General features: G+C 37.5%; 2 protein-coding genes across 8 annotated transcripts in view; both read left to right on the forward strand.

Annotated features, from left to right (window-relative positions):
* LOC103035149 (tripartite motif-containing protein 16-like) overlaps positions 1-3543 on the forward strand; it is a 204234-nt gene extending 200691 nt beyond the window's left edge. For 6 of the 7 annotated variants that reach the window (XM_049479295.1, XM_049479204.1, XM_049479215.1 and 3 more), the window contains exon 7: positions 2914-3543. In XM_049479295.1, coding sequence (XP_049335252.1) covers positions 2914-3273 — 360 coding nt within the window. In that variant the 3' untranslated portion in view covers positions 3274-3543. Of the gene's footprint in view, positions 1-2051; positions 2109-2734 lie in introns of all 7 variants that reach the window. The other variant, XM_049479246.1, reaches the window with a different exon arrangement.
* A 4749-nt stretch (positions 3544-8292) lies between these two features.
* On the forward strand, positions 8293-16670 carry ginm1 (glycoprotein integral membrane 1). The gene is made up of 8 exons (XM_007254899.3): positions 8293-8479; positions 9983-10042; positions 10731-10830; positions 11667-11824; positions 13017-13191; positions 13700-13908; positions 14391-14554; positions 15650-16670. The coding sequence occupies exons 1-8, from the start codon at positions 8390-8392 to the stop codon at positions 15771-15773; spliced, it is 1080 nt and encodes a 359-aa protein (XP_007254961.2). The 5' UTR covers positions 8293-8389; the 3' UTR covers positions 15774-16670.
* The last annotated feature ends 51 nt before the right edge of the window (positions 16671-16721 follow it).

Consider the following 16721-nt stretch of genomic DNA (forward strand, 5'->3'; position numbering starts at 1 on the left):
GGCACCCCTGCAATTCTGTCAGATAATGCTCCATTTCTCCCAGAAAATGATTGCAATTACAAATGATTTGATATTAAAATGTTCATTTTGTCTTCAATGGAAAACCACAAAAATAATTGTCAAAAAGCCAAATTGGATATAATTCCACACCAAACATAAAAAGGGGGTGGACAAAAGTATTGGCACCCTTTGAAAAATCATGTGATGCTTCTCTAATTTGTGTAATTAACAGCACCAGTTACTTACCTGTGGCACATAACATGTGGTGGCAACAACTAAATCACACTTGCAGCCAGTTAAAATGGATTAAAGTTAACTCAACCTCTGTCCTGTGTCCTTGTGTTTAACACATTGAGCATGGAGAAATGAAAGACGACCAAAGAACTTGGATTTGAGAACCAAATTGTGAGGAAGCATGGGCAATCTCAAGGCTACAAGTCCATCTCCAAAGACCTGAATGTTCCTGTGTCTACCGTGCGCAGTGTCATCAAGAAGTTTAAAGCCCATGGCACTGTGGCTAACCTTCCTAGATGTGGACGTAAAATAAAAATTGACGAGAGATTTTGACGAAAGATTGTGCGGATGGTGGATAAAGAACCTTGACTAACATCCAAACAAGTTCAAGCTGCCCTGCAGTCCAAGGGTACAACAGTGTCAACACGTACTATCCGTCGGCGTCTGAATGAAAAGGGACTCTATGGTAGGATACCCAGGAAGACCCCACTTCTGACCCAGAGACATAAAAAAGCCAGGCTGGAGTTTGCCAAAACATTTTGGAAGAATGTTCTCTGGTCAGATGAGACAAAAATAGAGCTTTTTGGAAAAGGCATCAACATAGAGTTTACAGGAAAAAAAACGATGCCTTTAAAGAAAATAACACGCTCCCTACAGTCAAACATGGCGGAGGTACCCTGATGTTTTGGGGTCTCCCTCAGAAGTCATGGGTCTTCCAGCAAGACAATGACCCAAAACACACTTCAAAAAGCACTAGGAAATGGTTTGAGAGAAAGCACTGGAGACTTATAAAGTGGCCAGCAATGAGTTCAGACCTGAATCCCATAGAACACCTGTGGAGAGATCTCAAAATGGCAGTTTGGAGAAGGCACCCTTCAAATCTCAGGGACCTGGAGCAGTTTGCCAAAGAAGAATGGTCTAAAATTCCAGCAGAGCATTGTAAGAAACTCATTGATGGTTACCGGAAGCGGTTGTTTTGTCTAAAGGTTGTGCTACCAAGTATTAGGCTAAGGGGGCCAATACTTTTGTCCGGTCCATTTTTGGAGTTTTGTGTAAAATGATAATTGATTTGACTTTTTTTCATTCTCTTTTGTGTTTTTTCATTGCACGCAAAATAAATGAAGATATTAATACCAAAGCATTTGCAATTGCAATCATTGTCTGGAAGAAAGTGAGTATTATCTGACAGAATTGCAGGGGTGCCAATACTTTTGGCAAGCACTGTGTGTGTATATATATATATATATACACTGTATATATATATATATATATATATATATATATATATATATATATATAGAGAGAGAGAGAGAGAGAGAGAGATTTTTCTCAAACCTTGACCATCTATCTAGAAAATTCAAAAGTTAAGCTAACTGAGTCACAAGCTGTATTTTTTGGAGACAAGTATTTTTAAGCTCCGTTACCTTTCTTTTAGAAAAATCGCTGGCCTGTGGCCTGTCGCCTCAATAATAAAGTTTTTTAAATTTTAATATTACATGGGAAATTTACGGGAAAATTCTAATATGGGAGAACGAAGGGAAAGATGAGTAAAATCGGTAGTTTCCCGGCCACTCTTACTTTAAGATTTGTTAAAATAGTTTTTTTTCGTCTAAATTGGTGATATCTTCGTAATGCCAGTGACTCTTTAAACATTGCAAAATGTGCCACTATGAAATGTTTCACAAATAAACAGCTAACACAAATAATTAAAATGAACTTAATAGCCATTTAATTGTTTTTCTTGTGATTTTTTTTTTTTTTTGGGGGGGGGGCGGAAATCATGTTCTAGCTGGTCTTTCTTTGTTGTGTCTTCACAGCTGCAGCAGTTCAGATTCTATCCTCAGAACCAAAAACCAGAGAAGACTTTCTGAAATGTAAGTAAATAACAAAATTTGACCAACTGATTAAATAAAAATAATTGCAATTTTTATTCATTATTTAAAGCCATTTTACATTTTACACCATTTTAGTTGTGATTCTGACTATTTATCTGTCTAATTTATTACACAATTAGAAAAACCATCATTGTTTATGCAATGATGTTCCAAACAAGTTCATACAATTTTATACAGGTTCACACAACTGTTTATGCAATGATGTCAAAAACAAGTTGTACACAGAGCATATAAACTGACAGAAATTGACATTGTGAGGCATGCAAATTATTAATATTTCATACTCAGTCCATCACAGGATACCATGAGGAACCTCTGGCAAGTCTGGAAGACTCGCATAATGTGTTATCCCAACCCCATCCTAAAACTCATTACTTCTGACTCACTTAATAAATATTGTCCATTTTTTTATTGTCTTTTTAAAAGTGTATTGTTCCTGCTAACATTTATTAGCATTTTTTGATAATGAGTGCATAATGAATGTACATTTTGTTATTATTACAAGCAGTAAGATAGAATTGTGTTGAATTTAATTATTTTTAGGGTGCAAACAATTTCAGTTGTTCAAATAACATTCAGTTAATAACTAAACACTTCTCCTTCAGATTTCTCTTCTCTGACACTGGATCAAAACACGGCAAATACTAATCTCCGACTGTCTGAGAAGAACAGAGCTGTGCACAACAGTGGAACAGCCCAGGTGTATCCTGATCATCCAGAGAGATTTGATCACTGGTGGCAGGTGCTGTGTAAGGAGAGTGTGAGTGGACGCTGTTACTGGGAGGTTGAGTGGAGCAGTAGTGGATATGTGTTCATATCAGTATCATATAAAGGGATCAGCAGGAAAGGAGATGGTAATGAATGCTGGTTTGGAGGCAATGATCAGTCCTGGAGTCTGCAGACTTCTTCTCCTCTCTCTTTCTGGCACAACAGCACTGAGACTAAGCTCTCAGCTTCTCCATCCTCCAGAATAGGAGTGTATGTGGATCACTGTGCAGGAACTCTGTCCTTCTACAGCGTCTCTGATACAATGACCCTCCTACACACAGTCCACACCACATTCACTCAGCCGCTCTATGCTGGATTCTGGCTTTTTGATGTTGGATCAACTATGGCACTATGTTATCCAAAAGAACACTCGTGAGCTATTTAGTAATAATTCCAAAAACTATTTGGTATGCAAAAATACTCCCAGGCCACAATTTGATTAGATTTAATTTAGCTCATGACACTGGATTTTTTATTTAATATTCTTTCTCAAATAAAAGGAGAGGGGTTTACATATATTTTATTACACCCTGTGGAATTATAATACTAGGCATTCAGTAAATTGTATACATGTTATGATTATCTGCGGTAATGGGTGGAATAAAAATGTACTTCTTTTTTTGCAGAAATAAAGCTGTAAACATTTTTGCCTCATGTCTTTGTCTGGCACCTACAGCTATATTGCACATCATTCTAGACAAAAAATTCCAAAGCTGTAGCAAAAAAAAAGCTTCAAAGCAAGAACAAGGGGCCTATCCAGGGCTGGACTGGGACAAAAAATCGGCCCTGGCATTTTTGGTTTAGACCATCCCCTCATATTTAGCGGAGCACAACCGACTTGTAATTTATGTACGTATCATCAACATATTAAATATAAGAAATGTATTGTCTATTGTTAACTCCACCATTTTTGTCTGCTCTGTGTAGTTCAATAGAATTTTATCCTTTTTATTGAAATAATCTCTAATAAGTATTTTCTGAATTTCTCTGATAGCTCAATTCTAATTCTTCAGGTTAAAGGTGCTTCCTCCTTTAAACAGCTATAACATGTATTTGTATCAGACTACAAACAGAATTTTAGTTCAGTGACCAGGGTTAAGAAACTGCTTTAAACTACCAACATTACTTAGTGTTGTACTCAATTCTAGCTATCCTCTACATCCGGCTTCTAGCAAACTAGTTAGCTAAATGAATGTTCATTCATTATAGCTTACAAGTCCTGCAATCCTAAATTAATGAACACAATTTGAAAATGAAATAGTTATTGGCTAATCAGGAACATCAGGGCAGGTTAAACTTTTTTTTTCAAACCTTGACTACCTATGTGTCTAATTCCAAATTAAGCTTATTAACTGATTAGACACAAGCTGCATTTTATTAAACACACAGCAGGGTTTGTTCTGTGTGTTTTGATTTGTGTCTTTTTAAACAGCTATCAGAAAACAGCGCCAGAAATTATGTAAACTCAGTTTACATGGTTAGCTACCGTTACCTTCTTTTTAAAAAATCCACCGTATATCCATATTAGTTGTATTATCCATATCTCCATATTATCCACAAATTGCATAAAGAACAGAACCAATCCAGGCGCTGTCCCTGTTTCAGGCTTTACGGTCACGTAAATTACGGTTACTGGTTTATACTGATTACAACACACCTAATCCAACTAATCAATTAACAACTAGTTTATCAACTAACTACCTGCCCTCACTGAGGCGATCTGAGTGATGAAGCAGGAAAACTAGCATTACAGTGTTACTCCAAATCCACCGAGCAGAAATAAACCAGCAAACTGAAGAACCACAGTCACTTAAAAATGCTTAATGAGGCTTTTCTTTCCACTGAAACCTGTTATAAGGACGAATCTTAACATGGTTTAATGTATCAAAACAACAAGAAACAAACACCAAACATTTTATTTTTTCACTGCATAATACATTTAATCAGAATCTATAAACAAATCATTATAACCCAAATCACTGACCCGCTGTAAAATCCAGAGAGGCTGGGGAGGAAACAGGTTGGATAAGGAGCTCCAGCAGCAGTAAATGATGTATTTTGAGTTTGCTGGTGTAGCTGGACTGTCAATATATCCAGGGTGATGTTGGAGCAGTATAATTAAAGCTCATACCGATAGAGTAACGTGTAGAACACGCTGCTATCACTTGTCTCAGCTACACTGGTAAAACGTGTTACAGCATTTAAAGCTGGTTCTAGGTAGTTCCACGCTGTTGGGTCAGTGAGGGCAGTTAGTTCATTAGTTGGATCAGCTGGGTGTAGGTTTCTGCTGTTTGAGAATTTAACAGATGCTCATTTTCACTCATTCTCTTTTACATCCTGCAGTTTTGGAAATAAAATAATAAAAGAGAAAAACGCTTTGACTGAACATATATTTATTTTATTCCATTTCGCTATCATTTAACTGAAATTGCGCATTTATATTTTTTATATTTAAAAAACATCAAAGCACATTGTCACTGCGATCTGGAGTCTCGCGCTGTCTGTCAATTATTCAAAACTTTAAAAAATGTGAAATACACAGATCTATAAAGCTAAATGTTAGAGTTAGTTTCTTATCGCCAGGTCACATTTATTAAAATCTAAAATATATTAATTCATTAATTAAAGTCACGTCCAGCACTCTAAAATAGCGCTCGCTGCTGGAGCGCGCACCAGAGTGTGCCTCATCTATTTGGCGCTGTGCCTCGTCTCTTTCGCAGTTTGCAAAACTGAGTTCAGAGCAAGGCTACAAATATAAAACTCCATTTAGTTAAATAAACTAAAGATAAGTAAGGACCTGTAAAGTTAATCAAATATTGTCAAATATAAAGGATAGGTTGAGGTTTTGGTGAGCTGTTTCCACGATTTGAAAGTGAAACTAATGTCAGTCATTCAGTGTTGCAATCCCAGCTTTTACATAAACAATAAACAGAATAAAGAATAAAATAACATTGCTGTTCTTTTAAATGAGATGCTGGTGTACCTTCACAGCGTGAACACGAAGGTCAGTATCCTCTGCTGAGACACACAAAAGCGAACGTGCCAAAGTCAGAGCGCAGCTGGCTCTTAAAGGGTGTGACTACTGGCACAATGATTGTTTTATTTCATGTTATGCCCAAACACACCCATGAATAATTAAGAAAATTAGTACACGCCTTTAGCACGTTTTGAGCTGTTTTGATACCAAAGGCACACCAACATGACCCTAAATCAGTCTGCACAAAGTGCAATAGCTTTAGATCGCTAAAATAGGGCCAGTAGTGTGGTCTGATGGATCTGAAAATCTGATGAGGCTCACAGACAGTAGGGTCAGAATTAACCCAACAACATTAACCCATGGACTAATCATCTCTTATGTCAAAAGTCTAGGCTGGTGAAATAAGGTGGGAAAATTAGTAATGCACGGATCGATACTGAAATATCTATACCTCCATACCTGTCAAGTTTTGGACTTAAAAATAAGGGATTTTTTCCGCCGCCCCAACAGCCCAAACGAGGGAAAAAAAAAAAAAATATATATATATATATATATATATATATATATATATATATATATATATATTTTATATATATATTTTTTTATTTAATAGATTTAAAATTGAAATTGAAGGGTGCACAAATTTACAAAAAGGACATGGATCAGATATATTAAATAAGTAAATAATAGTCCTAAGGGGCCTACACAATTAATAATCTTTCATTAATACTTCTTTCTATCGTTCAGTCCACTCCTGATCAGTTCAGTTAATTTCAGCCCTCTCCACATTTTCTCTCTCTCCAGCTCAACCATCTCTTCTACCCCTTCTAAATAATACATTACATGACATTATAATACATTACCACAATACTTGAGATTTAAACAAATTCTAACAAACCCTAAAACTAGCCCTGAACTAATAGAGTTTGGAAATGATAGTTATTGGCTGATCAGGCACATCAGGGCAGGGCATTATATATATATGTAGATTTTTCTCAAACCCTGAATATCTATCTAGCTAATTCTAAAGTTAAGCTAACTGAGTCACAAGCTGTATTTTATTAAACACACAGTGGGTTTAATTTATGTTTTGATTCAGAGAAGAGTCTTTTTAACCAGCTATCAGAAACAATATCATCACAGTTTACATGGTTAATTACCTTTCTTTTAGAAAAAATCTCCGTATATCCAGATTAGTTTTAACGACAGCTGCTCCGACTAGCTGCCTGAACTCACAGCGAGGGGAGGGGCGGGGCTTCCCGCACACTAAACTGCGCTCCGCAAAACCAGCTAGCTGATTGGCTGTTTCTCCTGAAAGGCGGGACTTTCTCCTTGAACCGGCACCACGATTGGTTAAGAGACACACAGCGGTCAGTGCATTGTCGCCTGTGGCCTATATATTTTTTTATTTAGTATAATACGGGAAATTTACGGGAAAATACTAATACGGGAGGACGGCGGGAAAGAGGAGTAAAATACGGTAGTTTCCCGGCCAAAACGGGAGACTTGACAGGTATGTACCTCCAATACTGGATATTTATGCTCTAAAATCGTTTTTCAAATCAAAATATCGATACTTTTGATACTTCAGAAATTTGAGACAATATATCTCACTAACAGGAACACAGTGGAAAGTACATAAACTATTGAGTGCACAATGGCAGAGCGGAATCATGTGTCAAGCTATTTCAGGATGCCTTTGGAGGAGTTCTTCAGAGCTGCAGGCAGGAACTGTATCCAGGTATAGAGGGAGAAAATGTTCAGCTTTAGGCGGCGCTGAGCACTGTCGCTGTTAGGGTTGTTCAAATGAATAATAATTGGTATTCATAAAATGTGTCTATTATTATGTACAATCAGTCTAATTTACTTTAACTGTTAAATGAACTATCAAATTGTCAACTATTATTGTGGCCTTTCTTTATTCATTTAACTAACTTTATTTTACTGGCAATTTCAGTTGAAATGTAAGTCTTCCAGTATTATAACACAGCAAGTGTTTGTATTCCCTTATCGTAGGTTATTTAGAGAGACTACAGGCATAGTTGAATCTAGATAGGATTAAGCATTCAATGCAGAAAACCCAAATATACTGTAGCTCCACGTTTAAAATAAATTAATAAATAATTTGGATATCTTGTATATTTTATAAAGCTATAATTTGAAATACACTAAGATTTACCAGACACATTAGGTGTATTCGCACAAAGTATCGGTATTGGATTGTTATCGCCGATACCAGCCTGAATTTTACTCGGTATCGGATAGGAAAGGAAATCGGTGGTATCAAACGTCACTAGCAATAACGTTAAAATACTCTCTCCTGCACCGGGATTGGCTGAACTATATCAAACCTCTGACAAACTGACCAATCGCAGTGCTGGTGGGCGGGAGTTGTCGGAAAAGCGGTGGAAAAACAACAGCGGAGAACACTGCGCATTAGGAGCATGTAGCTAACCCCAGCGTCCCCGAAAACAAGACGGACCTGTTTATGTGTTAACCCATCTAACCGGCCGCCATGGCGTCGAGCTTGAGAATATACTCTATCGCTCTCTCTTTAACCGCCCTCTTTATCCCTGCCTTTTCAGAAACACGGCAGCTGAACACGGTACGTCTAATGGGGTTAATTCCTGTCTAACGGTCGACGGCAGTCCTCCAGTTAGACTCAGAGAGAGACGCCGCTAGCCTAGCCTAGCCTAGCTCTGTCAACACAGCTAACAGAGCCTAGCCTAGCCTAGCTCTGTAAGGAGTCGGGGAAGCGCTGGCTGTGTTTTTAACTTGACTTTACAGCTTGTTTGGGTTAATGAGACGTTAGCTATTTAGCTACACAAAGTTTAGTTGATTATTTTTTGTATATTTATATATATATATATATATATATATATATATCGGTAACCGATAGCTCACGATAGACTATCTGCCGTTAGCTGGGTTAAGTCAGCTTGTTTCGCATTGGGAGCTACAGAAGTGACATGTTTCTGGGAGTGTTTCTTAGGTCTGAGGCAGTCTTGGAGTTAAAAAACTATGTCAATGTTGTTCTGATCTGAACTATATCAATACAAAATCAGCACCTCTAACTACAGGACGCCTCTCCGCTGCCCCGCTGCCTCTTACTCATAACGTTAACTAGCTAGCTCTGTTCGTTAGCTAACAGCTGACTGAGCTAAGCTAGTGCTGTATTTTCCTCTTTCTGATGTTGGCCAGTTGATAAAGACAGAACAGCACAAGCTGCAGACTCTGTACGGTTACAGAATACGGTTTGTGTGGAGTTTCTGCATCAGGACAGGGTGGTGGACGGTTTGGTATTGTTGTTTTCAGGAGGCTCGTCCCACTCGAGCACCTCCATTTATTATGGTGATGGAAAGCTTAGGCCACAGCTCCTCAGTAGGCTGGTTTTACTGTATGTTTTTTTCTTCTAATTTAATTCCCAATTTAAAGGCCAATTACCCAACCCACTTATTAGAACCCCCCCCTATCATTAGTAATGCCCCAATACCATGAGGTTGAAGACTAGCCAGGGTTGCCAGGTCCAACAAAAATATCCAGCCCAAACTCAGTCGTTTGAAGCAAATGGCAAAACAACAATGGCATTGTACAACTTAGTATTTTGTTTATAAGGGATTTATGATTAGTACTGCTATTTACTTTAGTAAAGGCAATAATAATATTGTAACATTTGTGTTTTATTAGTTCTTTTATAACAGTTTTATATCCCAGTCATTTAATAACATGTAATAATAACATAATTAGTAAAAAATACTTTTACTTACTCTTTTCTGTATACAGTGTATATACACTTTAAAAATCTTTAACTTATGGAAAGCTGTTGTAGCCTAAAATTACCAGGGGTGGCACAATATATTGTATTGATACTTGGCAACAAATATTGATCTTTTTCTATATATTATGAAACAGGCTCTACTCACCCCTTTTGTTTGACTTGGCTAGCTACTATAGTTACTGCTTCATTCACTAAACAAATGAATATGGTAAACCTGTGGTGAAGAATATTGAAATCTGAAAACTCAAATTGTAAAATCAACTGAATGTGTGACTTCTTATGTGACACAAAATATTTTATGTAATGTGTGTGGATATATTGTGTTCACAGGAACATTTGATCAATGTGACTGCACTTAGTGAAAATGAAGAGTCATCCTACAATGTCCAGGTAAGTAAATAAACAAAGTGATAACATATCATCATACTGTCTGTGTGTCAGTTTAGAACATTCATGTCAATAAAGACATTAACACAAAGTCAGTAAAGACATTAGTATACAGTCCTTCATAAGCACTACAGTTATGTTAACCTGTTTTTATAGAGTGTGAAAAAAAAACTATAAAGAGCTAACAACATTTTCATAAACATTCATTATGTGTGTAATATATAACTATCCAGGTGGTGTTCATAAGGTGCTTGCTATCAGGAGCATAGCATAGACATTGGCTAGCTCATGCTTTTATTGTCTTAGATCTAAATACTCATTGGGTGGCCCAGAAGCTAAGCTGTAAGCCAGGCTTTACCGGTGCAATAACAGTAAAGAACTAACTCAGAAAGTGTGGAGCATGGCAAACAAAACAAAATGATGCAGCATTTCTTGTGCTTATCTATACATTGAGATAAAACAGCTAAATTATCTAATGCAAAAAAAAAAACACTTTCTTTAAAGATGTGCTCACTGTTGTAGTACTGCCATTCATGTTTTACAGTATGATACAGAAGAATGAGGGTTTGTCTTTATTTCACCATCATCACTGTACAGATACAAATCTGATCTTGTTATGAATTCCCAAATATCACCAAAGTGCATCTACTGTTCTGGTCCTGTTGCTCACTGTTGGCCAATTGCCTTTTAGATCAACTTGAGTCTTGCCATGGTGGACAACAAAACTATGGTGAATGGTGTTCCTCTCAAGCCCTCAGAAGTGACAAGGATGACATGCCAAGCTTTGCTGTGTAAGTAAGACTCAAATTAAATAAAAATAGATCTGTAATTTTTCTAGTACTATGGCTGGGTTTCGAAATTACCAAAAAGGTACTGACCGAAATGTCTTCGTACCACAAAGTACTTCGATGCGGAGATCATGCAGAGCAGTGCGCCCCGAAGAATGCAAATTATCTTGCTTGCGCTCCCGCTCTCCAGCGCTCGCTCACACTGTCTCTCCCTCTCTCGTTCTGTCTCTCACTCTCTTGCTCTCTTACACTATTACACATTACACTATTATTACTGTCTCCCTCCTAAAAACAGGGAACTACCAACATTAAAAAAATCCAGGTTAAAAATTATTTGTAAGTGATTGACACCACTTATATAAATAAAATGAAATCTAATATTAATATTTCTTAAAATGAACTCCTAAAATCTGAAATGCTTCCAGCAATAGGCTTTACAGTTTGATCAGTTAGATTAATGCTGTTGTTTTTGTTCTTAATAAAGTGCCACATACGTGCTCATTGTTTTAATTCAAACAAGATCCAGAAAGATGGAGCCTCTCCTGGTGACAGTATTACTAGATTATGAGATTATGAGATTACTCATGTCAGTTCCTAAATAAATACATTGTGTGAGAATAATTATTTGCATTTTGTATTTTTTGGTTTTAAATTTGAAAAAGATATCGAAAAACGTTTTAAAATGATACCCAGCCCTACCGAGCACTGTACTGTATATGCTAGGGTTAATGAATAGACTTCACATAGGTTTTCATTAATTGTTCATTTAGGTTTAAGAATATTTCAAAATGTCTTATGAGCTCACTTGTCTTCTTTCCTATTATCTGTCATCTCCACAGTAGATGACAGTAATGTCACTTTCAGTGATGGGGCTGGGGAGTTGGTCAGCAGTGTGTTGAGACTGATGCTGGACCAGTCATACATGCAGAGTGATGCGGGAGATGATGTGCTGCTGCTGACCTTGGGTCAAGAAATGATCCAGCTGGGACAGGAAAATGTAAGTACTTTTAGAAATTTGGGCCTTTTGGGCATCATATACATTTGTTCTCAGATCGTTAGGCAGTTGGAAAGATTTTGGTACAAAATTTACTGTAGTCCTTCTGTTTCTCTGCATATTTTAAGGTCCTCCTCTTACCCTTCAATATTCAGGACCCCAAAGGACCCCAAAAATTTGGGTGGTGGGTCATTCTCAGCACAGTGACACTGGTTTGTGGTTAGTTAGTTAGTTAGTTAGTTTGCATGCTATGAATGGATCAGACTGGAGTTTTCAAACACTATGCTTACTCACTGTCTACTCGATTAGACAATCTTACCACGCTGCTCCACCTTGTATATGTAAAGTCAGAGACAAAGTCAGTGGCTACACTGTTTGTGTTTGCCTTCATCAGTGCTCACAGGATGGCGCTTACATTTGCCGAGTGGTCCAGCGGTCTAAAGCGCTGCCGCTATGAGCAGGAGGTCGCCGGTTCGAACCCCAGCTCATGCAGCTTTGCCATCAAGCTGCCGGCGTTAGAGGGAGCAAAATTGGCCCTGCTCCCTCTGGGTGGGTAGATGGCGCTCTTTCCCCACATCACTCCTATGGTGATGTCTGCAGCACAGGGCATCTGTGAGCTGATGTACCAGAGCCGAGCCGCTGTGCTTTCCTCCAAGCGCGCTGGCTGCTCGGCAATGCTGCATCGGCAGCAGCTCGAAAAGAAGCGGTGGCTGACTTCACATGTATCGGAGGAAGCATTTGTTAGTCTTCACCCTCCTGGTGTGTTGAGGTATCACTAGTGATAGGGGAGTCCTAATGAATGGGTTGGGTAATTGGCCGTGTAAATTGGGGAGAAAATGGGAAAAATTAGAAATAAAATTATAAAAAAAATAAAAAGGATAACGCTTACAGGATACAGTTGATTGGATATTTCCGGTGACACGGAGATGAAAGGAGGATAATAAATTATGCAGAGAATCAGCTGCACTACAGTCTGGTGTTATAGAAACACATTATAGAATTGGAGCTAAAACAAATGGACAGGGGGGTAGATACAAGGTGGTCATTATATTCTTAGATGACTGTAAATAAACACATTTTCTCACAATATTTTTTTTCTACCTTGGATGGATGACCATATTACGCACAGATTAATGTATAATATTGTGTGAATTTCTTGTTTTTCTGATTCTGACTCCTAAATGTTAATCTGCAGGTATGGCAGCCTGATGTGTGGGAGATGAAAATGCTGCTGAATCAGAACTCTGAGGAGGTTACTCAAATACACGACATTTTCCCCATGTCTAAGAGCAAGATCTCTGCCATGCCAAGAGAAAATGACATAATCCTGACTGACGAATCACTGACTGACGAATCTGTCTTTAAAACAGGTTGGTGAAATAGTCTGTTATGTTTTTGTAATAAATGAGGAAATTGAATATGCCTGATGTTAATTTCTGGTAAAGTTCATAACACAAACATGTAAGCATTTTGTGATTTTTTTGACGTCCTATTATTCCATGTTCTAAAGTATGCATATTGTTTAATCTTGCATTTCCCTTTTCAAGTTCATCTTTGTGAGTGTGTATAATACAGTAAAAAAATCTAGTCTGCCAGGCCTACACCACACTACACTATTATCACTGGCCATCTCCCAAAATACAGGCAAGCCTCAGCATTTTAAAACAGTAATAAAAGTCACAGAATATAATATTGTGGTGATTAAAATGATTATTTGATATATATTTGATTGTTGTTGAGGAAGGGGGATTTGTACTTAAAATCATTCAAAGTTGGCAGGTCAGCACTTGCTTTAACAAGATTAGTACGGTGAATATGAAAAGCAGGTGTGAATAAAGGAATTTGATTCGTTAATACAATGTTTTTTTTGTTCTCCAGAAGAGGACCAAGTCCTGCACACTACCAGTCACTACCCACTTAAACAAGCTGAAACTACCCAGGAGGAAATCGCTGCTCCAGGGAAACTGCCGGAGACACCTTTGCGCATGGACCCCAGTACACTGTATGAGTCTGTACGGGAAGAAGTAGTTAATCCAGATGACCTGCTGCCGGAGGTTCCTCTGAGACAGTCCCCCTCCTCATATAACGTAAGTGAACGATGCTGTAATGTAGGGTGATGGTGCACGTAAGGTTCTCTTCAAAAGAAGCTTTCACTGAGGTCATGTTTGCGCAGGCATATCTGCACAGTTGAACAGTGCACCACTTGCTATCTGTTCTTAGCCTTCTCGTGCTTTCATGGCAGAAGCTTTTTTGAGAGTGATTGTGGAGGCAGAGTACTTTAAAGTGAAACTTTAAAAAGTAGCATCAGCTGCCACTTTATAAAAATGAAAGCTCTTGTTTGACATGGTGCGTCTTTTCTTTTCAAACTCTAAATTAGTATAAAACAAATACAGTAATCCTGCTTAAAGTTTTACATGGAAAAAACGTGTTTTCTACCAACTAAAAATTAATTCATTCTAATGAACATTTTTACCAAGGATGCTAAAACTGGTTTTGTGCCACTATATTTGTGATTACTATGGTAAAGTTTTATTTCTGTACCCGTTTCCTTTATTCTGTGTCTATGCAGGTGGTGTGTCAGTGGGTGGAGGAGCTCAGGGATAGACTGAGGCGCTTCTGCTCTGAGTCTTTGCCACTCTTTTTCCTCATCATGTGGGTGGTGGTAGTGGGAGTCGTGGGCTCTGCAGTTATCATCAAGATTCTGGACCTGTTGTTTCCTACTTGCGAACACAAGTATGATCTTGTCTCATGCTGACCCACACCTTTCACCAATTCTCAATTACTATTACTAAATTACTAATTTTACTTTATTTCAGCGATATAAAGAGTGTAGGATTTTAAGTGCAGTGGCGTCTTATTCAATGTTATTTTATTATTATTTTTTGATAATATATATTCACTTTTGGCTTGTTGGTTGACCAGAATCCACAGTTTGACCTTAACTGGAATTCAGTTATTTTAAATATATACAAATTTAAACATTGAGAATAGCAGGTTAAAGAAAAAAAACACAAGGGATCACTGACTGATAAGAAACTCAATTAAGATAAACCACAATAAAGATAAGTGCAATAAACAAATTCCATAAATAATCTAAACAGCAAAAACCCGTGCAAGTTCAATTAAATTTGATTTATATAGCTCTGTTTACAACAAAAGTTGTCACAAATCCGCTTTACATGGAAAATGGATCTACACCACAGTGATGCCAATATTTATGGTGACAACAGTGGCAAGAAAAAACTCCCTTACATTAAGAAGAAAAAATGTGGTCTGCCAGGCCTAAACCACACTACAGTTATTACCCTCTCCCTCCCATTTATATGGCTATTTAGTACTGGTTTATTTTCTGCAAAAACAGTCTGTTTTGTTACTGATATTTCAATATTTACTTTGTTTTTTAAATAATAATTACAATAATAGCACATTAGATTAAGACAAGCTATCGACAGAGACTTGAATTCAAATTACTCGAGGCAAAAAAAAAAAAGTGAGCAGGACATCCCTATAAGCTGGTTTTAATAAAAATCATAATGTGGAAAATGTCAGAAGAAACGGGGGGGGGGACAATTGTGTCCATCATGAGTCCATGTAAAGGCACAAAAAAAAAGGATTATACTAAGTCAAAATCAGTTAAATGAGATTAAATGTAGATAGTAAATCCAGCTACTGCGTATGGGGTTGCACTATGTGTGGTACAGGTTTCCACAAAGGAGCTGAAGCTTGTAAAGAACACTGAACATTCTGGGAGCTGAAAAGTGAATTGTGGGCTGATAGTGGGTCCACGGTGATATAAAATGAATATATAACATTGTTTTCTTTTGCCAGGGGATTCTTTCATCTGAACCCAGAGACCCTGATGCCAGAGGAGGAGAAGCAGTGTTTGGTAGATAATGTGGAGCTGGAGACGGAGACAGAAGAGAAGAGCTGCTTGAGGGAAGAATCGCACTGATCTTTCCCTAAGCATTTCACTTTAAGGGATGTTTGCGAGTCCTTCCCCCCCTCCCAATTGTAGCACTTTATAAAATCATAATGTATTCCTTTGCATTTCTTTATTCATTTCTTGTTCTGTTTCAGTGGGGCAGCGTCAGGATGTGTGTTGAACATTTATTGAAACACTTTTTGTATTAGTGGAGTGCTACTGCTTTGTGCCTACAGACAGATATCTTGTGTATGATGTGAAAGTTCTAATGTGATAAAATAGGACATGGTGTGGTTTTTGGGTCACCATTCTTATTTCTAGAGATTTGTGTTCATCATTAAGCTTAACGTAAAGCGCTAGTGATGCCATTGTCCACAAACATTTCTAGTCACAGCCACTGTCATAGAAACAAGACACTCAATGAATTTTCACATGAAATGCCTAAATTCAGCGATTGTACTATTTAAAAACTAAACATGTATTTTACACATTTCTGACATCTTTGGTTGATAAAGATGCATGTGATTGTTTTCTCAGTCAGTGTGGGGTGAGATTTGTTGGTCTGCACACTTATTTGACTTGAGATGGGCTGGGTTGTAAAAATAGTGCTAATATGATTTTGTTTGGCTCCCACTTAAACTGCTAATTTTGGCTTGCTAAACAATTAACCCAGCTTTGTATTATATATGCCCAAGAACGCTGTTTGGTTATTGTACAAAAAAACAAAAGAAATATACCATGTCGCTTTAGTTCATTCACATCCTATTTATGGTTCAAAAATAAATATGAAATGTGTTTCTCCTTTTGAGCAGATGGTAGTAACATGGTAGTATGAGTTTATAAAGAGCATGTAAACAGAAACTGGCAATGCTAATGTGCTTGCACTGCATTTAATTAATAAAATCAACCATTGAATTTTCTGTTGTATATTTCGAGTCCAACAATTAATTGTGTCTCAACCATAAGCAACTGAAGTTT

The sequence above is a fragment of the Astyanax mexicanus genome, chromosome 1 (genome assembly GCF_023375975.1).
Source record: "Astyanax mexicanus isolate ESR-SI-001 chromosome 1, AstMex3_surface, whole genome shotgun sequence".
Taxonomy (NCBI): domain Eukaryota; kingdom Metazoa; phylum Chordata; class Actinopteri; order Characiformes; family Acestrorhamphidae; genus Astyanax; species Astyanax mexicanus.